The sequence below is a fragment of the Erinaceus europaeus genome, chromosome 15, assembly GCF_950295315.1.
Source record: "Erinaceus europaeus chromosome 15, mEriEur2.1, whole genome shotgun sequence".
NCBI classification, from domain to species: Eukaryota; Metazoa; Chordata; class Mammalia; order Eulipotyphla; family Erinaceidae; genus Erinaceus; species Erinaceus europaeus.
This window is the reverse complement of record NC_080176.1, coordinates 18652538-18675180: the sequence shown is the minus strand read 5'-3', so window position 1 is coordinate 18675180 and position 22643 is coordinate 18652538. Positions and strand designations below refer to the sequence as shown.

Below are 22643 nucleotides of genomic sequence, written 5' to 3'. Positions count from 1 at the left end.
TATCAGGACCTCATCAGTGAAGGCCACCCATTATTCGAAGGACCCTACATGGGGACAAGCCTTATCAGGACCTTTGCACAGACTTTGTGGTGTGCTGCCTACCGGATGGGTGGTCATAGCCGATGGCAGGAGGATGTGGCGACCCTGCCTGGTTGAATTCTATTGGTTGTGTGATCTTACTATATTTGAAACTAGCCCGTGCCTTGCTTTGAATGGATCATGCCTTTTGCTAAGTTTGAAATGATTGGATCTTGTGTTTGCTATAGCCTGTTATTGGATGTAGGTTGATAAGGTGATGTGCTCCCCCTCCCTGAGTGTAGTCTGAATTCCTATAAATTGTATGGTTTGAGCCCTGTTCGGGGTCGAGCTTGGTAGACTAACACCAGTCACCATCTCTGCCCGGATTGCAATTCGTCAATAAACATCTTTGCTTCCTTACAGTGGATGGTGGTTTGATTTATGCTCGCTAACAGAAAGGAAAATTATAAAGAATAAGGTTTTGAGGGGCTGGGTGGTGGTTCACCAGGTTAAGCATACTTAGTACAAAGCGCAAGAACCCGAGAAAGGATCCTGGTTTAAGCTCCTGGCTCCCTACCTGCAGGACTGGGGGATGTGGGGGGGTGGGGTATTTTGCTTTGCAAGTGGTGAAGGAGGTCTACAAGTGTCTCTCTGTATCTCTTCCTTTCTATCTCCCCCTCCTTTCTCAATTTCTCTCTGTCCTATCTAATAAAAATGAAAAAATGGCGGCCAGGAGCAATGGATTCATAGTGCAGGCACCAAGCCCCAGTGATAAGCCTGGAAAAAAAGACAGAAAGAAAGAAAGAAAGAAAGAGAATAAGGGCTTGAATAGCAGATTTAATTCAAGGAAGAATACACTCTTTTTTTAATGTTTTATTTATTTATTTCCTTTTTGTTGCCCTTGTTGTTTTTATCATTATTGTGATTATTATTGTCGTTGTTGCCAGATAGGACAGAGAGAAATGGAGAGAGCAGGGGAGACAGAGAGGGGAAAAGAAAGATAGACACCTGAAGGCCTGCTTCACCACTTGTGAAGTGACCCCCCTGCAGGTGGAGAGCCGGGCTCGAACTGGAATCCTTGCACTTTGTGCCATGTGCACTTGACCCGCTGTGCCACTGCCTGACCCCCACAAGCAGACACTCTTAAGAAAGGAAGAGCAGGCAGCAAGTAAGTCTGCCTTGAGCTAAGGGGTTTTGTGGTTTATAAAATTTCCTAGTTCAATTCCCCTTTTACATGATTGACCACCTTATATTTTCATGGACTGGCTCAGTTCTTGTGGTTCACACAAGTGACGGTGGGCAGGTATTGTTTTTGGTCAAGCCAGTCGTGTGTCAGCCATCTTGTCTCCTATGCTGACTCAGTTCATGGTCACCACAGCCCCAGGCACTATGACATAAACACACACACAGAAGATGGGTTACGATTGGTACCCGCTGACATGTTAATTTGCTTGCTTGCCTTCTTACGGCTATCAAGGAAGTATTGTGTCTATGTGCTTTGCAAGGCCCTGAGCAATGCAAAGAAACAAATAGACACAACGTTGTAACAACAATGTGACCCTTCTCTGCTCTCCTACCCATCTAGCAAGACTGCCTCCTTTCCCACTCCGAGATTTTTCTGCCTTGGAATCTGAGTTGTTGAGGGTCATTTTTTGGTAACCACTACAAGCTGAAAAGTGAGCATGGGCCATACATCAAGGGCCAGATAAATCTCTTCATCCGTTTGATCTAGGGATAGTAGAGGAACAGGAGAAATTGGGACCAGCTGATCTTCCCTGATCCTCATCTCGATAGTCTGTATACCATAAGTCTGTATACCATAAGTCTGTATACCAGTCTGTATACCATAAGTCTGTATACCATAAGTCTGTATACCAGTCTGTATACCATAAGTCTGTATACCATAAGTTTGTATACCAGTCTATACCATAAGTCTGTATACCAGTCTGTATACCATAAGACTCAGCTGGGGGGAGTCGGGTGGTAGTGCAGCGGGTTAAGCGCACATGGCACAAAGTACAAGGACTGTGAGAGGATCCTGGTTCGAGCCCCCAGCTCCCCACCTGCAGGGGAGTCACTTCACAGGCAGTGAAGCAGGTCTGCAGGTGTCTGTCTTTCTCTCCCCCTCTCTGTCTTCCCCTCCTCTCTCCATTTCTCTCAGTCCTATATAACAACAACATCAATAACTACAACAACAATGAAAAACAATAAGGGCAACAAAAGGGAAAACAAATTAAAAAAAAAAAAAGACTCATCAGGGGATCATGTAGTGAGACAGGGTCCAAGGACTATTTCTGAAACAAAATGAGAAAGCTACCTCAGAGTGGAGCTACACACATGTCAACACAGGATGTGCCTTGGAGCAAAGGCTACACTTCCTTACACTCAGAGGGCAGGGGAAGGGGTTCAGGTCCAGAGGCTGGGTGGCTCACCCAGTAGAGCACACACATTACCATGCACAAGGACCTAGGTTCAAGCCCAGAATCCCCAGCTTTGGGAGGAAGCTTCCCAAACAGTGGAACAGTGCTGCAGGTGTTTCTCCTTCTATTTCTTTCCCTCTCTCTCTCTCTCTCTCTCCTATCTCTTTTGTCTGTGTTTCTCACCTCTATCAAAGGGGGGGGGGGAGTAAAAGAAAAAAAATCCTGCCAGGAACAGTGGAGTTGTTGTGCAGGTCCCAAGCCCCAGTAATAACCCAGCTGTTAGAAAAAAAAAAAAAAAAAAAAAAACCAAAAAGACAAAGAAGTTTGATACTAAGGAAGATACTGAGTTGCAGGGTCCAATTTTAGCAAGCAATGTAAGTTAACTTATACAGGTAACTGCAGCCCCTTTATTAACTAATCAGCCAAACATCAAAATACAGGACCAGACAAAAGCAGTGTTATGATCTCTCTCTCTCTCTCTCTCTCTCTCTCTCTCTCTCTCCCTCTGTGCAGTGGGTTAAGCACACATGGTGCGAAGTGCAAGGACTGGCATAAGGATCCCAGTTCGTTCCCCCAGCTCCCCACATGTAGGGGGAGTCACTTCACAGGTAGTGAAGCAGGTCTGCAGGTGTCTCTCTTTCTCTCCCCCTCTCTGTCTTCCCCTCCTCTCTCCATTTCTCTCTGTCCTATCCAACAACAACAACAGCAATAATAACAATAACAAGGGCAACACAAATGGGAATAATGGCCTCCAGGAGCAGTGGATTTGCAGTGTAGGCACTGAGCCCCAGCAATAACCTTGGAAGAAAAAAAAATAACCACAAGGAGCAGTGGAGTAGTATAGATTCTAAGCGTCAGCAATAATCCTCCTTGTGGGAGGGGGGAAAAGCTTTTTAAAATTTTTTTTATGTTTATCTATTTATTTTCCCTTTTGTTGCCCTTGCTGTTTTTTATTATTGTTGTAGTTACTGATATCATCATTGTTAGATAGGACAGAGAGAAATGGAGACAGGAGGGGAAGACAGAGAGGGGGAGAGAAAGACAGACACCTGCAGACCTGCTTCCCCGTCTGTGAAGCGACTCCCCTGCAGGTGGGGAGCCGGGGGCTGGAACCAGGATCCTTCAGCTGGCCCTTGTGTTTCATGACACGTGCGCTTAACCTGCTGTGCTACCACCGGACTCCCAAAAAGCTTTATTTTATGAGAGAAAAACCAGAGCGCCTTGGTATGTGAGGGGGACTGAACCTGGGACCTTACACTGGCAAGTCCTTGCACTCAGCTGACCATTGAACCATCTCCCTTACTGCTCCTGACCTTATTTAAATCTTGTCTCTATATCTGTTTTCACAAGAATAGACTATCAGCCTGGGAAATAGCACAGCAGAAAGGGCATTGGGCTCTCAAGCATGAGGTCCCAAATTCAGACCCCCAGCATCACATGTGGTCGGGTTGTCTATTATTAAAAGATAAAAACCTTTTAAAAAATAAAGTCTAGATGTACCAGCACTAGTATCTATCGTCTTCCTTATTTCGGAGACCCATAAGATGAACCCTGAGAGTCCTGCCATGAGAAAAAGGACATCTCTTCACTATGAGGAGAGGAGTGAGGGCTTGCTGTGGGGAAATAAAGGGGCCAGTCTGCGGGCAGACAAGAGACTCTGTATCTCCACATTCTCGAAGTTGATGCAATGTAGCAAACCTGAGATATGTGGCTGCGTCATACCTGGAAAGGTGAGGGCATTCATCCCTCACCCTCATGACTGACTCAGCAGAGAGAAGGATGGGGCTGGAGTCATTAGCTTCAGCCACCCAGAGCACTCCACCCCTTACAGGCTTACCATCTGGAACGAGGAGTCACCCCAGAAAACAAAAAAGGAGTTGGGGTTCCACCCTGAGGAGCCGGAAATAGAGCTAAGATCCTGACTAAGAAGTTCCGGGAGTGAGAGGGATTAATCTCAGAGCCACCATCTTGATTCCCACGCCTGGCCACATACTTAAAAAGAAGGGGAAGGACAGCAATGAGAATGGGGAGGAAAGGAAAGAGTGAGAGAATGTGGGGTTTCTAGAGAGATCAAGAAAAGAAGAGACCAAAGGGAAAAAGCACTGAGAGGGATTATGAAGGAAAACCCCTCAGAGCAGGAGATGCAGAGAAAGGTTACCACAACGTGAATTGGGAAAGAAAAGCAGCCAGAGAGAGAGAGAGAGAGAGCAAGAGACATAGCAGAACAAAATGATTGCAGGAGACAAAAGATGTAACCAGGTTCCATTCATTTTGAATGTGGAGAAGCTTGAGGAGAAGAGACCACCCTGTAGTCATCCTTAGCTATGACTCTCACTCCCGGAACTTCTTAGTCAGGATCTTAGCCCTATTTCTGGCACCTCAGGGTGGAACCCCAACTCCTTTTTTGTTTTCTGGGGTGACTCCTCAGTTCCAGATGGTAAGCCTGTAAGGGGGTGGAGTGCTCTGGGTGGCTGAAGCTAATGACTCCAGTCCCTCCCTTGCCTCTGCTGAGTCAGTGAAGGGCCACCCCAGTAGGGACAAGGCAGTGGGACTCAGGACTCAGTCCTGGGATTTCAGTGGAAGAGGATCTGTTCTAGAAGAGAAGGCTCTGGGGGGGGCAGGTGGTGGCACACCTGGTTGAGTGCACACATTACAGTGCACAAGGATCCAGGTTCAAGACCCTATCCTCATCCACCATCAGGGGGGAAGCTTCAGAGGGAGAGAAGTGGTGAAGCAGGGCTGTAGGTGTCACTCTGTCTTTTTCCCTTCTCTATTTGCCACTCCTCTCTCAATCTTTCTCTGTCTCTATCCAATAATAAATAAATAAATAAATAAATAAATAAAATATTAAGAGAGAGAGAGAAGTGGTCCAGGGGGTGGTGCAGTGGCTAAGGAACTAGACTCTCAAGCATGAGGTCCTGAGTTCAGTCCCCGGCAGCACATGTGCCAGAGTGATGTCTGGATCTTTCTCTCTCTCCTCCTATCTTTCTCACTAATAAAATAAATAAAATCTTTTTTAAAAAAAGAAAGAGAGAGACAGAGAGAAGAAATGAGAAAGAATATGTGTGGAACCCAGGAAGTGGTGCAGTGGATAAAGTGTTGGACTCTGAAGCATAAGATCTTGAGTTCAATTCCTGGCATTGAAGGTGCTAGAGTGATATTCTAGCTCTTCTCTCTCTTCTCTCTCTCTCTCTCAATAGCTCATATGAAATAAATTTTAAAAAATAAAAACTGTTGTTCAAGCCCTGGCTCCCCGCCTGCAGGGGGGTCACTTCACAAGTAGTGAAGCAGGTCTGCAGGTGTCTGTCTTTCTCTCCCCCTCTGTCTTCCCCTCGTCTCTCCATTTCTCTCTGTCCTATCAAACAACGATGACATCAATAACAACTACAACAATAAAAAATAAATAAATAAATAAATAACTGTTGGTGTATAGCACCAAAGTAAAAGACTCTGGGGTGGCTGGAGGGGGGAAGAGTGCAGGTCTTGGAACAGGATGGCAGACGACCTAGTGGGGGTTGTATTGTTATGTGGAAAACTGAGAAATGTTATGCATGTACAAACTATTGTATTTACTGTCAACTGTAAAACATTAATCCCCCAATAAATACAAATTAAATAAAAAATTTAAAAAGAAATAAAACCTAACCCACCCACTCCCAGACCTACTGCAGTTTCAGACTTACAGGAGGCAGCAGATGTCCTGGCCACAGGCCCCAGAAAGATTCAGGAGTGAGTGCTGCCGTGAGTCCCAAAGAAGGAGGTAAAGAAGGTGGAGGAGGAGGAGACCACAGAGGGTAGGGACACAGCCCACCTGGTAGAGCAAAGGATTTGCATCCCCTGGTACCACATGCAGAACAGTGGTGCTCTGGATTCTCTCCTTTTTTATTTAATTAATGTATTTAGTTATTCCCTTTTGTTGCCCTTGTTTTTTACTGTTGTAGTTATTGTTGTCATCATTGTTGGATTGGACAGAGAGAAATGGAGAGAGGAGGGGAAGACAGAGAGGAGGAGAGAAAGACACCTGTAGACCTTCTACACCACCTGTGAAGCGACTCCCCTCGGGTGAGGAGCCGGGGGCTCGAACCAGGATCCTTATGCCAGTGCTAGAGCTTTGCGCCACCTGTGCTTAACCTGCTGCACTACTGCCTGACTCCTGGATTCTTACTTCTTTTTTAAAAAGTATTTATTTTATTTATTCCCTTTTGTTGACCTTGTTGTTTTATTGTTGTAGTTATTATTGTTGTCATCATTGTTGGATAGGACAGAGAGAAATGGAGAGAGGAGGGGAAGACAGAGAGGGGGAGAGAAAGATAGACACCTGCAGACCTGCTTCACTGCCTGTGAAGCGACTCCCCTGCAGGTGGGGAGCCAGGGCTCGAACCAGAATCCTTATGCCGGTCCTTGCGCTTTGTGCCACCTGCGCTTAACCCACTGCGCTACAGCCCGACTCCCGGATTCTTACTTCTTTTTTTTTTTAATTTTTTAAAAATTATTTTTATGTATTTCCTTTTGTTGCCCTTAGTTTATTGTTGTAGTTATTGATGTCATCATTGTTGGATAGGACAGAGAAATGGAGAGGGGAGGAGAAGACAGAGAGGGAGAGAAAGATAGACACCTGCAGACCTGTTTCACTACCTGTGAAGCGACTGCCCTGCAGGTGGGGAGCCAGAGGCTTGAACCGGGATCCTTATGCTGGTCCTTGTGCTTTGCATCACATGTGCATAACCCACTGCGCTACTGCCCGACTCCCTGAATTCTTACTTCTTAAGATGAATTCCTCTCTCTCTCTCTCTCTCTCTCTTCCTCCCTCTGCTTCCAGGGTTATCCCTGGGGCTCGGTGCCAGCACTACAAATCCACTGCTCCTGGTGGCCCCTTTTCCCCTTTTTTTTTAATTGGATAGGTCAGAGAAATTGAGAGGGGATGGGGGAGATAAAGAGGGAGAGAGATGTAGACACCTACAGACCCACTTCAACTCTTGTGAAGTGACATAGACACCCCCAGCACCACAGTTGGGGAACTGGAGGTTGAACCGGGATCCTTGCGCAGGTCCTTGCACTTTGTTCTATGTGAGCTTAACCTGGCGCACTACTGCCCAGCCCCTTCTCTCTCTTTCTCCCTCTCCCTCTCTCTCTCTCTCTGTCTCCCACTCTCTCTCTCAGTAGATAAAACGGTGACGAAGGGAGTTGAGCGGTAGCGCAGCGGGTTAAGTACACATGGCACAAGAGGTAGATAGCATAATGGTTATGCAAGCAGACTTTCAAGCCTGAGGCTCTGAAGTTGCAGGTTGAGCCCCCCCACAACACCATAAGCCAGAGCTGATCTGTGCTCTGGTAAAACAAACAAACAAGCAAACAAAATTAAAAAAAACAGAAGGAACTGAGTACCAGCAGCACTCAGAATTTGAAGTACACATGGCACAAAAGGTGACAAAACATCAGGGAATGACTTCCCTGGATACACGACCTCACCAATGTGTCCCAGAACCTCAACTCCCACCCCCCAGAACCCTACCCCGCACATGTCCGGCGGTAAAGCAATTAGAGAAGCCAGACCTTCCACCTTCTGCACCTCCAAAAGGATTTTGGTCCATACTCTCAGAGGGGTAAACAATAGGGGAAGTAAACCAGAGGTTTCTGTACACCACCCCCCATTCCACCAGGAAACAAAGCATCTGTTTCTTCCACCAATGAAAGGGAAGAGAAGCTGGAAAAATACCAGTGGAAGCCAGGCATGGGTTTGGTTATGTGAGAGAAAAGAGGAAAAAAGGAAAGACACTTAGAAGTAGTAATAGGAGGGAGTCAGGCGGTAGCGCAGCAGGTTAAGAGCACGTGGCACAAAGCGCAAGGACCGGTATAAGGATCCTGGTTCAAGCCCCTGGCTCCCCATATGCAGAGTAGTTGCTTCATAAGTGGTGAAGCAGGTCTGCAGGTGTCTATCTTTCTCTCCCCCTCTCTGTCTTCCCCTCCTCTCTCCATTTCTCTCTGTCCTATACAACAGTGACGACAACGATATTAACTACAACAATAAAACAAGGGGAATTAAGTGTCCTGCCCTCTATGACCTTCCCCATTAAATCCACGCCTCCTGAACCCTGAGCCTTGACTCTGCCTGGACCCACCCTGCCACTTGTAGCCCTTGCAGGAAGGCAGAGAAAATATTCTAGATCCTTCTTGCACCTGACCCTGTTTGCTCACAGACAATAAAGTGGAGGAGGGCGAGGGTTAGACGTGGTATAAAAGGACAGGAGGTTTCTGGGGGTTACATTGACCCGTAATCTGCCAGGTGAGTGGTGGCAGAGGTCTGGGCAAAAAGGTTGACAAGATGCCTGGATCTGAGTTTGGCCTCAACTCAGTGGAGCTGGAAAATGGGATATCAGTTACCGAGAACATGCGTGTCTGATTTAGACTTAGGGGCAAAGATGTCTGAGTCTTTGCTAAGGGAGTGGGGTGCTTGGCAGAATGGAAGTCTCTAGATTCATGTCAGTGGAGGAAAAAAAGTCTCGAGAAATAGACCCAATATCTGGGATCAAATATATTGATCCCTGAAGGACTGCATGGCCGGGTCCCAGCAGGGCTGGAGCTGAGGAAGGAGGTCAGAGGCAGAGGCTGACCCTTTGCTCTCCGTCTCTCCCCTGCAGGATGCTGCTCATTGCTCTCTTGGCCCTTCTCTGTGCCTCGGCCTCGGCCAATGCCAGTGAGTGAGAACCAGGAGCTCGGGAGCTGGTGGGGAGTGAAAGCTGACTTGTGGGTGGAGTTGGGCGAGAAGGGGAGAAACAGCTCTCTGGAGGGTTCCCCTCTGTCTCCCACTTTCCCTTCCAGTTCAGCCCCGGACCTCCTCCTACAATGGTGAGTATGGAGGCGGTGGCGGAGAGCGCTTCTCTCATTCCGGCAACCAGCTGGACGGCCCCATCACTGCCATCCGCGTCCGCGTGAACAGATACTACATCGTGGGGTAAGAGTCTTGGCCACTATGTTGGGAATCCTCAGGGTTTCACACAGTTGAAAAGTTCTCGGTCATTTTGGCTTACTGCTCTCTCTCACTGTCTCTTACTCTCATTCTTTTATTCTTGTCCTTCCTTCTTTTTCGTTCTCCCTTCTTAGAATTTATTCATTTACTTGGCACTGCTTAGCTCTGCCTTATGTTGGTGATTAATCACCTTAGCAGGTGATTGAAGTCGGGGTCTCGGAGCCTCAGGCATGACAGCCGTTTTGGATAACCATCAGACTATCTCCCCAGCCCTCTCCATTTATTTATTTATTAACATGATGCCAATGAACCAAGAGAGGCCTCTGCCGAGATGCCCCTCTGTTTCAATCCTTTATTCTATATACATACATACATATATATTTATACTTATTTATTAATTTTCCCTTTTTGTTGTCCTTGCTTTTTATTGTTGTTGTAGTTATTATTGATGTTACTGTTCTTAGGACAGAGAGAAATGGAGAGAAGAGGGGAAGACAGAGAGGGGGAGAGAAAGATAGACACCTGCAGACCTGCTTCACTGCTTGTGAAGCGACTCCCCTGCAGGTGGGGAGCTGAGGGATTCTTAAGCTGATCCTTGCACTTTGCGCCACATGAATTAAACCTGCTGTGCTACAGAGCGACTCCCTCAACCCTTTATCATATATCCTCATAGAGGGAGACAGGAAGACAGAGAGAGAGGGAGAGGGAGAAACACAGCTCTACTACACACAGATTTTTCTTTTCTTTCCTTTGAAATAATTAATATTAATTCATTTGATGAAGACACGGAGAAATCAAGAGGGGAGGGAAGATAGAAAGGGAGAGAGAGAGGGGGGGAGTCAGGTGTTAGCGCAGTGGGTTAAGCACACGTGGCGCAAAGCGCAAGGATCAGCTTAAGGATCCCGGTTCGAGCCCCCGGCTCCCCACCTGCAGGGGAGTCGCTTCACAAGCAGTGAAGCAGGTCTGCAGGTGTCTGTCTTTCTCTCCCCCTCTTTGTCTTCCCCTCCTCTGTCCATTTCCCTCTGTCCTACTCAACAAGGACAACATCTACAACAATAACTACAACAACAATAAAAAACAAGGGCAACAAGAAGTTGAAGTTTAAAAGGAGTATGAAAGAGAATAAGATGACCATGCATCTCTATGCTTTAAAGGCCCCAAGGGCTTTTCAAGGCTACAATTAAATGTGACTTGTGTGTTACTGACTGATAGAAGGGATCTGAATTATTCCCTAGCCAGTGCTGCATTAAACCATTTTTCATTAGAATTCCTGTTTCCATTCAGAGCAATACAAGCTCTGCTGCTAGCTAAGTGTCTTGGGAGAGATTGTCTTATCACGTAACAGATCAGGAAGTAAATTTTCATTTCACAAGAGGAGTCCCTGGAGGGATATTTTAATTTTACTTCTGAAAACACACCTAGTATATCCTCTTCCCTTCTAAAAAATTCTTTCCCTCGCTCACACACACAGACATAACCTATAGTCAACTTCTAGTTTAAAATGTACCTAGTAAAAAAAAAAAAAAAAAACAAGGGCAACAAAGGGAAAATAAATAAATTAATTAAAAGCTGAGAAGAAGTTCTGAATCTAATCTCCAGGAGAGTATACCACATGACATGCTGAACGCGCCAGGGACTTGCTCCTCACCATTTGAAGGTCTTGGTGCGGAGTCCTAGAGGTCCTGGCTTCCACTCACTGTGTTCCTCCCAGCCTCCAGGTGCGCTATGGCAAGGTGTGGAGCAACTACGTGGGAGGCAAGCAGGGCGACCTGGAGGAGATCTTTCTGCACCCCGGGGAGTCAGTCATCCAGGTGTCCGGCAAGTACAAGTACTACCTGAGGAAGCTGGTCTTCGTGACCGACAAGGGCCGCTACCTGCCTTTCGGGAAAGACACGGGCACCAGTTTTAACGCTGTTCCCTTGCACCCCAACACGGTGCTGAGGTTCTTCAGTGGCCGTTCTGGCTCCCTCATCAATGCCATTGGCCTTCACTGGGACTCCTACCCCAGTGACTGCAGCAGCTGCTGAGCCCTGGCTGCTTCCCGGGCGGAAGTGATAAACACCCCAAATCGTGACTCAATAAATCAAAATGATCAACGCTAGTCTGTGGGTGTCTGCTGCTGGGATTGGCCTCCTGATGCTGGTTTACACATGCAAATCTCCTGTTAGCAACTGTAGGTTGTTGGTCTGGGGGCGTGTGAGTGGGAGGATGAGAGTGAGAGATGTTCATCAAGAGATGAGATTCTGGTTGGTGGCAGCCCTTTTCTTTTTTTAAATTTATTTCTTTATTGGGGAATTAATGTTTTACATTCAACAGTAAATACAATAGTTTGTACATGCATAACATTCCCCAGATTCCCATTTAACAATACAACCCCCACTATGTCATTCATCATCCTTCATGGACCTGTATTCTCCCCATCCACCTACTCCCACCCCAGAGTCTTTTACTTTGGTGAAATACGCCAATTCCATTTCAGGTTCGACTTGTGTTTTCTTTTCTGATCTTGTTTTTCAACTTCTGCCTGAGAGTGAGATCATCCCATATTCATCCTTCTGTTTCTGACTTATTTCACTCAACATGATTTTTTCAAGGTCCATCCAAGATCAGCTGAAAATGGTGACATCACCATTTTTTACAGCTGAGTAGTATTCCATTGTGTATATAGACCACAACTTGCTCAGGTGGCAGCCCTTTTCAAGGGCTATTCTGGAATGTTGGCCCAGGCTGGAGTTGGAGGTTGAAGGCAGCACCTGGTGGTAGCAGGTTGCCGGATACCCCACTACCCAGCCTGTTAGTGCCCCTCCCCGAAGACTGTCACCTCATCCCCTGACCTAAACCCTTTTGCTGTATCCCAGAAGATGAAATCAGTGTCATCATTTATTCATGATCACCTGGAAACCTGAAAATCTCTAGGAAGGAGCCCAGAGGTGGGCAGGGTGCATTGACTTCCCCGTGGCCCAATGCGGTACCCCATCTCTCCCCCCTTCTCCATTTTATGTGACAGGACAGAAAGAAATCGAGAGGGGAGGAGGAGATAGAAAGGGAAAGAGAGAGAAAGGAACAACAAAAATAAAAAACAAGGGAAAATAAATAAATATTAAAAAAAATGAAGGGAGTCAGGCGGTAGCGCAGCAGGTTAAGCGCACGTGGTGCCAAGCGCAAGGACCAGCCTAAGGATCAGGGTTCAAGCTCCCCGCTCCCCACCTGCAGGGGAGTCGCTTCACAGGCGATAAAGCAGGTCCGCAGGTGTCTATCTGTCTCTCCCCCTCTCTGTTTTCCCCTCCTCTCTCCATATCTCTCTGTCCTAACAATGACATTAAAAACTACAATAGAAAACAAGGAAAAAAAATAAATATAAAAAAATTAAAAGAGAGAGAAAGATACACACCTGCATACCTGCTTCACTGCTTGTGAAGCGTCCCTGCTGGATCTCTGTGTGGGTCTTACTACATAGTACTATGTGCACTAAACTCAGTGCGCCACTGCCTGGCCCCAGCCTACCCCATACCTTTTTGTTCTCAATCCTTTTTTTTTTTTTTTTTGTAGCTGAATAATATTCTAGTGTACACTGAATTTTTCTAAGTCCATTCTTCAGTGGAGGGAGCGTGGGCGGTTCCGCCTCTGGGCTAGCCCAGCTCATGCTCTGATGAACAGCACGTGTAGATTTGAGTGTAAACATGCTCTCGTTCTCTGGGTGTGCTCTGCCAGGTGGGCAGACTTTCTTGCTCATATGCTGATCCTATGTTTAGCTTCTTTGAGGAACTATGAAAGACCACATTTCCAACTGTTGAGTTTCTGTACTTTTTTTTTTCCAGATAGAGGCAGAGAAGAGAGTGAGGGGGTGGGTGGACAGCTGGGCTCAAACCTGGATTTACACATGGCAAAGCTATGCACTTTATAGCTATTCTGACAGCCCTAAGTTCATTCTCTTTTTTACTTTCTGCTCAGCACTCTCCCTCTTTCAGCCACCCCTGATCCTGCCCCCCAGCCCTCAGTCCCCAACCCCCAGCCGTCAGTGCCCAGAACCCTCAGATCTAAGTTCCTGGAAAGCATGTGGGCAGACAGCCTCAGGCATGCAGAGGCAGAACACCCTGGACACCAGCTTGTAGGAAGCCTCGGCTGCTCCCTGACTGCCAGCCTCAGCCACCAGCCTGCCAAAGCTAAAAGCCCTCACAGACAAAGTGACCTTAGCCACAGTGTGGCTTTCTGTCTACAGAGCCTTCTTCCTACCTGCACACCCAGCCTACCTCTGCTTACCCGCTGCTCAGCCTGGTCCCTGGGAACCGGCCATGTCTGCTCACTCGCCTGGGGACAGGAGACAGCAGCCAGGGACGGGAGGTGGGTGACCTGCTGGGGAGGCTCAGGGGGTGGTGGTGGCACAGCCAGGACCTGAGTCCCAGCTGAGGGCTCCAGGCAGCAGGAGGGGCAAGAGGTAGGAGGAGGTACAGCAACTCAGCAGTTGGAAAAATAACAGTTTCTGCACAAATTAAAAATGAAGTCAGAGCAGAGGGTACATAGCATAATGATTATGCAAACAGACTTTTAAAAAAATTTTATATTTATTTTCCCTTTTGTTGCCCTTGTTTTTCATTGTTGTTGTAGTTATTGTTGTTGTTATTGATGTCATCGTTGTATAGGACAGAGAGAAATGGGGAGAGGAGGGGAAAACAGAGAGGAGGAAAGAAAGACATCTGCAGACCTGCTTCACCGTCTGTGAAGTGACTCCCCTACAGGTGGGGAGCCGGGGGCTTGTACCGGGATCATTTCACTGGTCCTTGGGATTTGTGCCACATGCGCTTAACCCACTGCACTACTGCCCGACTCCCGCAAACAGAGTTTCAAGCCTGGGGCTCCAAAGTCTAGGTTCAGTCCCCCGGACTACCAAAAGCCAGAACTAGTGTTCTGGTAAAATCAATCAATCAATCAATCAATCAATCAGGGGCTGGGCAGTAACGCAGCTGGTTAAGCACACAATGCGCAAAGCTCAAGGACCGGCGTAAGCATCCCAGTTCGAGCCCCTAGCTCCCTACCTGCAGGGGAGTCGCTTCACAGACAGTGAAGCAGGTTTGCAGGTATCTATCTTTCTCCCCCCTCTGTCTTCCCCTCCTCTCTCCATTCTCTCTGTCCTATCCAATAACAATGACAGCAATAACAACAACGATAAACAACGAGGGCAACAAAAGGGAAAAAATGGTCTCCAAAGACAGTGGATTCATAGTGCAGGCACTGAGCCCCAGCAATAATCCTGAAGGCAAAAAAAAAAAAAGGAGTCAGAGAGACTCTGAGAGCGTGTGTCTCACACAGACCCCTACTCAGAGCAGTACCGGTGCTAAGCGGGAGCCTCCTCTATGGGCGACATCCCACAGGCGACCTCACAGGTGATTGATGACAAGTATGGCAGCGCATCAAGATCTGTTTATGAGTTAATCCAGAGGGTTTGTTCTGTTGCCAGAACTCAGCTGTGGGTGCCGGTTCCCAGCCTTGTTTAGCTGTGCATTGCTCCTGTGTCGTGTACATGTTTGTGTATGTGTATTTGTATGTATATATTTGTATATGTATTTCTGTATTTGTATGTGTATATGTATACTCCTTCCATTCCGCAGAGTCCACCCCCAGCCGGCCTTTTGATACTCATAAATTTGGGGGGGACTTTACATACCACCCATTTGGCCCCCCCCTCTGTACAGCTGTCATCAGCAGGCTATTGAAACCCCTCCTTGAGGTGACCTCCGCTGGGGAAATCCTGAGATGGCCCAAGCCTGGGATTTTTTTTTTTTTGGTGGGGGGTGGGGGCTGGCTCATCTCATCCACTCAAGGTGGGTGGACAGGGGCTGTCTGAGTAAGGAGTGCCCTGAAAATGGCCCAGCATTGTTAGCACTAGTGCAGTCCCTAGAGAAAAGAGTCATCTATCAGCGGGGAAGCAATTACAGAAGCCAGACCTCCCACCTTCTGCATCCCACAATGACCCTGGGTCCATACTCCAGAGGGATAAAGAATAGGGAAGCTATCAGGGGAGGGGGTGGGATACGGAGTTCTGGTGGTGGGAACTGTGTGGAGTTGTACCCCTCTTATCTTAGTTTTTGTCAGTGTTTCCTTTTTAAAAATATTTATTTATTTATTTATTTATTCCCTTTTGTGGCCCTTGTTTTATTGTTATTGATGTCGTTGTTGTTGGATAGGGCAGAAAGAAATGGAGAGAGGAGAGGAAGACAGAGGGGGAGACCTGCTTCATCGCCTGTGAAGCGACTCCCCTGCAGGTGGGGAGCCGGGGACTGGAACCGGGATCCTCGCGCCGGTCCCTGCGCTTTATGCCACGTGCGCTTAACCCGCTGCGCTACCACCCGACTCCTAGTGTTTCCTTTTTTTTTTTTTTTAATATTTTTTATTTATTTATTTATTCCCTGTTGTTGCCCTTGTTGTTTTATTGTTGTAGTTATTATTGTTGTTGTCGTCGTTGTTGGATAGGACAGAGAGAAATGGAGAGAGGAGGGGAAGACAGAGAGGGAGAGAAAGAGACACCTGCAGACCTGCTTCACCGCCTGTGAAGCGACTCCCCTGCAGGTGGGGAGCCGGGGTTCGAACCGGGATCCTTATGCCGGTCCTTGTGCTTTGCGCCACCTGCGCTTAACCCGCTGCGCTACAGCCCGACTCCCTAGTGTTTCCTTTTTGTAAAAAAAAAAAAAAAAAAAAAAAAAAAAAAAAAAAAAAGTCATCTAGGGCAGGGTGTTGGCTTAGCAGTTCTGGAAAAAGTCTTTCATCCCTGAGGCACTGAGATCCCAGGTTCACTCCCCCGCACCACCATAAGTCAGAACTGATCAGTGCTCAGGTCAGAAAGAAAGAAAAACTGTTTGACTTTACGAAGAGAAATCTCTAAGGAGACGAAGCCCAGAGGCGGAGCTCAACGGCGCCCTCCAACGGCCTCTGTCCCTTAGCTCCCTGCGCGGATCCTAAGGGAAGGATTGGTTGGCCCACGTGCGCGCATGCGCTATTCGCCCAGGGATCATTGTAGAACTGTTTTGGGTCTCCGACATCCGGTCGTACGAAGCTGTGATTGGTGGATCCGGGGGGTGGGGCAGGGGTGGGTCCCGGGAAATTTAAATAAAAGCGGAGCGTAATGCGGGGTTGTAGTGCACGCGCGTCGGGACGCGGCGGCTACCTGGGGTCCTCCAGGGCGCGTCGGGCGGTGGTTGGGTTCGGAGCTCAGTGGGGCAGCTCCTCCGGGGCCTGGTGTGGGCTCCGCGGGCGGCGGGAGAGGTCGGGGCGCGGGAGGAGGGCTGGGGTGGGGGCCTGGGGGCTCCGTCCTGCTCTGTCGGCTGCGCTCCCTGGGCCCCGGCGCCGGAGCCTCCTGGGAACCTTGTCCCTCCGTGCGCTTCAGGCCCTCGGTTAACGGGACGAAGAGGCGGTGCAGGCGGTGCCATGACGGATCCGCAAGTGGTGATTGACACTGACAACGCGGATCTGACTTAAAGAAGAGAGTTGTGCGCTCTCATGGAATAAATAAACCTTGCTTAGCCTGGCTGATACAGGTGCTGGGACTTGAACCTGTGACCTGGGAGCCTCAGGCATAAAAGTCAGCTGCGGAATCATCACGCTGTCTCCCCAGCTGGAAAATAATGTTTAAAGGGGGGTAGGGGGTGTCTCATCCGGCAGAGCGCACGTCGGCATGGGTGAGGACCCAGGTTTAAGCTCGGTCCCCACTTGCCGAACAAAGAAGCCTGCAGACCGAGTTCTGGCCACTGTTTTGTTGTCTTTTTAATTTTTATTATGTTATGCCCAGAGGTTCGAGTCCTGATCTCACGCAAAGAAGACCAGAATCACATACAATAGCAAGAACCTTTATTACCAAGCTTAAGCTTGGGCCGCCGACACTCTTCCAAGCAAGGGGAGAGTCTTCGACCCGATCACTTTTCATCCCACCTTTTTATAGTTATCACAGGGTGGGTACAGGTGGAAATATTTACGAAAAACAAGGAATAGTTGGTTTCGGGTTAACGGCTGTTCTCAATGTTCAGGGCTTTTCTCTAACCTCACAACTAATTGTTGGATAGAGGCAGACATTGAGAAGGGAGAGAGAGAAACAGAGAGCCACCTGCACCCCTGCTTCACCACCCAGGAGATAGAGGAGAGAGACAGAGGAACACTTTCAGACCTGCTTCACCACCCCAGGGCTTGAACCTGGGTCCTTGTCCACTGTAATGAATGCTTAGTCAGGTGCTCCACCGCCTGGCCCCAGGACTAGTATCCCCTTGAACTCTGGGTTAAGGGGAGAGGCTCTGGAGTCAAAGTGGCAGCTGCAAATTCACACCCCAGGATCCAGGAGCCCCACTGTCTGAGGGAGCACTTAGCTATTTATGCTTCATCTGAAGGTCAGGGACAGTAGGGGTCCGGAGTCATCTCACAGCACAGCGTGGAGGCAAATCAACGATTCACCACCATGAAGTGTTTACTGAGTGTATGCTTGACGGTCTACTAGACAGCAGATTTTCTGCAGGGTCTGATAAAGGGGAAGTGACTTAAATAAATGGCAAGTGCCTACTGTGTAAGCAGCAGCCAGGGCGCCAGGCTGTGGCGCACCTGGCTAAGTGCGCACATTACAGTGCAAGGACCCAGGTTCAAGTCCCTGGTCCTCACCTTCAGAGGAAAAGCTTCATGAGCGGTGAAACAGGGCTGTGGGTGTTTCTTTCCTCTACCTCCTCCCCCTCTCAATTTCTGTCTCTATCCAATAATAAAGAAATAAAAATAGGGGAGCCAGTCAGTGGTGCACCTGATTAAGCGCTCACACTACAGTGTGCAAGGACCCAGGCTCAAGCCCCTGGTCCCCACCTGCAGAAGGAAAGCTTCATAGTGGTGGAGCAAGGTTACAGATGTCTCTCTCTCCCTCTCTTTTAAATTTTTCAAAATTATCTTTATTTTGCTTGATAGAAACAGCCAGAAATCAAGAGAGAAGGGAGTGATAGCGAGGGAAAGAGGCAGAGAGACACCTGCAACACTACTTGACCACTTGCAGCTCTCCCTCTGCAAGTGGAGATCAGGGACTTGAACCTGGGTTCTTGCACACTGTAATTAATGTGTGCACACAACCAGGTGCGCCACCACCTGGCCCCTTTCCATCTCTTTCTCCCTCTGCCCTCTCAATTTCTCTCTGTCTCTATCCAATAATAAATAAATGGGGAGTAGAGCAGTAGTGCAGCGTGTTAAACGCAGGTGGCACAAAGTGCAAAGACTGGTTTAAGGATCCCAGTTTGAGCCCCCAGCCCCCCACCTGCAGGGGAGTCACTTCACAAGCGGTGAAGCAGGTCTGCAGGTGTCTTATCTTTCTTTCCCCCTCTCTGTCTTCCCCTTCTCTCTCCATTTCTCTCTGTCCTATCCAACAACAATTACATCAATAACAACAATAATAACTACAAGAACAAGGGCAACAAAAGGGAATAAATAATAAATAACGTTTTTTAAAAGGGGGGCATACTAGTCCTGAGTCCAGCCTCCCCTGAACTCCAGAGAAACTCGATGTCTGCTAGAATAACTTTTGCTAAAATACTTGAGTGAATGTCTGCCAGCTAAAGGAACTCAGTGTCCAGTTCCGTAGATAGATTCAATAAATTGTGAGATGCAATGAGAGCTATGAATAAACTGATACAGAGTGTCGACTTGGAAGTAAGCAGTTGAGTATTCTAGGGAGACTTGATTAAGGGTTGATCTCCAAAGTATGCATTTCTCTGCAATTTTTCTCTGTCATCACAAATAACCCCAGGGTGGAGATGGCAGGAGATCATTTCTGTGCTACACCCTTTATTTATTTTCTTTTTATACTTGTTGGTTGGAGACAGCCAGAAATTGGAAGGGGAGGGGGAGATAGAGAGGGAGATAACAACAGCCCTGCTTCACCAGTCATGAAGCGTTCCTCCTCCAGGACTCGGACCCAGGTGTTTATACATTGTCATGTGTGCACTCAACCAGATGCACCACCGCGCTTAGCCCACTCTTTCTTTCTTTCTTTCTTTCTTTCTTTCTTTCTTTCTTTCTTTCTTTCTTTCTTTCTTTCTTTTTCCCCCAGGGTTATTGTTGGGCTCAGTGCCTGCACCATGAATCCACCGCTCCTGGAGGCCATTTTTCCCCCTTTTGTTGCCCTTGTTGTAGCCTCGTTGTGGTTATTATTGCCATTGTTGATGTTGTTCGTTGTTGGATAGGACAGAGAGATGGAGAGAGGAGGGGAAGACAGAGAGGGGGAGAGAAAGATAGACACCTGCAGACCTGCTTCACCGCCTGTGACGTGACGCCCCTATAGGTGGGGAGCGGAGGACTCCAGCCCGAATCCTTGCACGCGGTCTTTGCGCTTTGCCCCCTGGGCACTTATCCCACTGCACTACCGCCCGACCCCCACACTCCTTGCTTTCTTCTTCCTCTCCAGATCTTCAGTGCTTCCAGCCAACTTGTTCAGGTAATAAGAGAAAGAATGAAGGAATGACACCACAGCACCAAAGCTGCTTCTCTCAGTAGCACAGTACCCTAATAACGGTATACTGGAGTATCACCCCAAATGGCACAGCGGGCACCCTCCCAGGTAAACAGCTCCCCAGCCCCTCCACTCACTGCTGATGAGCCATGAGGCCCTTTCCTTCTCTTGCTGCTCTTCTGCTCAGGTGCACCTGAAGGTCTCTCCTTACTTGCTGACTTCTTTTCTTTTTATATTAGTGATTTACAAAATTACAAAAGTGGTCCAAGAGGTGGCGCAGTGGGTAAAGCAATGGACTCTCAAGCGTGAGGTCCCGAGTTCGATCCCCAGCAGCCATGTACCAGAGTGCTGTCTGGCTCTTTCTCCTTCTGTCTTTTCCATTAATAAAGTTTTTTTTAATAAAATCTTTTTTAGAAATTTACAAAATAATAGGGGACAACTCCACACAGTCCCCACCACCAGAGTCCTATGTCCCCATTCCCTCCACTGGAAACTGCAGTCACCTCTGAGGTCACATATATGGGCTGACTATTATTTCTATAACTATCTGTTTGTGTGTCCATATAAACATTTGCTCTTTTTTTCCTGTGGTCCTGCCTTCTCTTCCATTTTAAGTCACACCTACACTTATTACTACTTCCAAATGTCTTTCCTTTTTTTCCCCCTCTCTCTGGGTTGTGATGGAATTGGAGTTTAGAGCCCTCTAGTCTAAATCTTCCCCTAACATTTTTCCCCCTCTGGGAGAATGGACCAAAATTCTTTCTGCGAGTTCTGGTTTCTGTAATTGCTTCTCTGCTGGACATGGGCATTGGCAGGTTGATCTATACCCCAAGCCTGTTTGTTTCTTTCCCCAGTGAGGTAAGGACTCTGGAGAGGTGAGGTTCTGGGACACACTGGGAGGTCATCTGCTCATGGAGTTCAGGGTAGAATCATAGTTTGCTACTGACTTTTAGCATTGCAGTGAGGGTCAAAAGCAAACTAGATGACCAGTGTTCTGTTCTAAGATTTATTAATCCGTGTGAAGGGAGGACAACCAGATATGTCATGCCAGGAATCAAACACTGGACCTCTTCCTTGAGAGTTCAATGCTTTGTACCACCTCCAAGCCACCATGGCCAGTGTTCAGTTGGTTTGTCAGGAAAATCATGATGTATGTTTCTGTGCTTTTCTATGCAGAACTGTTATGACTTTCTGATAGCCCAGTGCAAACCAGAGAGAGAAAACAGTGTGTCCCCCTCTGTTCTGAAGGAGGAGACCCAGTTTTGAATGTAGGCCACCTGCTTTCAGGGAAAAGCCTTTGGAGTGAGCATCTTCCAGGGGTGCCTGCCTGCCTTCCTGTCCTGCTGTCTCTTTTTTTCTTTAAATATTTATTTTTTCCCTTTTGTTGCCCTTGTTTTATTGTTGTAGTTGTTATTGATGTTGTCGTTGTTGGATGGACAGAGAGAAATGGAGAGAGGAGGGGAAGACAAAGAGGGGAAGAGAGAGACACCTGCAGACCTGCTTCACCGCCTGTGAAGCGACTCCCCTGCAGGTGGGGAGCCGGGGGCTCAACCGGGATCCTTATGCCGGTCCCTGTGCTTTGTGCCACCTGCGCTTAACCCGCTGTGCTACCGCCCGACTCCCCTGTCTTGCTGTTTTTGTGTTGGCCACACAAAAAACAAACAGGCCTCGTGAGGGCTGACAGCTCCCAGCAGACAGTTGCCAACCCCCCAAAACGGAGAAATTCAGAGCTACCTAGAACTTTCCCAGCTGGTAGATAACAGGGAAGCAGCCCAGCATCCTTGTTAAGAAGTAGATTTGCAGCCTGAAGAGATCTGGGTTTGAATTCTGGAGTTTTCTGCCATCAAATAGGGAGGCGCCTGTGCTGAGAGGTTATTTTATTTTTTTTTTATTTCTTTACTGGGGAATTAATGTTTTACATTCAATAGTAAATACAATAGTCTGTACATGCATAACATTCCCCAGTTTCCCATTTAACAATACAACCCCACTATGTCATTTATCATCCTTCATGGACCTGTATTCTCCCCACCCACCCGCTCCCACCCCACAGTCTTTTACTTTGGTGCGATACGCCAATTACATTTCAGGTTCTACTTGTGTTTTCGTTTCTGATCTTGTTTTTCAACTTCTGCCTGAGAGTGAGATCATCCCATATTCATCCTTCTGTTTCTGACTTATTTCACATAACATGAAATTTTCAAGGTCCATCCAAGATCGGCTAAGAGGTTATTTGGCATCTTTCTCTCTCTCAGTGAAATTTAAAAAAAAATTAATGTTTTTTTTTTTCTCCTCCAAGGTTATTGCTGGGGCTCTGTGCCTGCACTACGAGTCCACTGGTCCTGGAGGCCATTTTTCCCCCTTTTTGTAGTCCTTGTTGTTTATCATTGTTGTTGGACAGGACAGAGAGAAATCGAGAGAGAAAGGGAAGACAGAGAGGGGGAGAGAAAGGCAGATGCCTGCAGACCTGCTTCACTGCTTGTGAAGCGACTCCCCTGCAGGTGGAGAGCCAGGGGCTCAAACCGGGACCCCTACACCTGTCCTTGCACTTTGCGCGCTTAACCTGCTGCGCTACTGCCTGGCCCCCTAAACATATTTTTAAAAACACCAGAAAGGGAGTTGGGTGGTAGTGCAGTGGGTTAAGCACATGTGGCACAAAGTACAAGGACAGGCAGAAGGATCCCGGTTTGAGACACTGGCTCCCCACCTGCAGGGGAATCGCTTCATAAGCGGTGAAGCAGGTCTGCAGGTGTCTATCTTTCTCTCCCCCTCTCTGTCTCCC

General features: G+C 47.8%; 1 protein-coding gene across 1 annotated transcript; it reads left to right on the top strand.

The window, feature by feature from the left end:
- The first annotated feature begins 8610 nt into the window (after positions 1 to 8610).
- On the top strand, positions 8611 to 11506 carry LOC103125401 (zymogen granule membrane protein 16). The gene is made up of 4 exons (XM_007536182.3): positions 8611 to 8721; positions 9077 to 9132; positions 9258 to 9390; positions 11117 to 11506. The coding sequence occupies exons 2-4, from the start codon at positions 9078 to 9080 to the stop codon at positions 11430 to 11432; spliced, it is 504 nt and encodes a 167-aa protein (XP_007536244.2). The 5' UTR covers positions 8611 to 8721; position 9077; the 3' UTR covers positions 11433 to 11506.
- The last annotated feature ends 11137 nt before the right edge of the window (positions 11507 to 22643 follow it).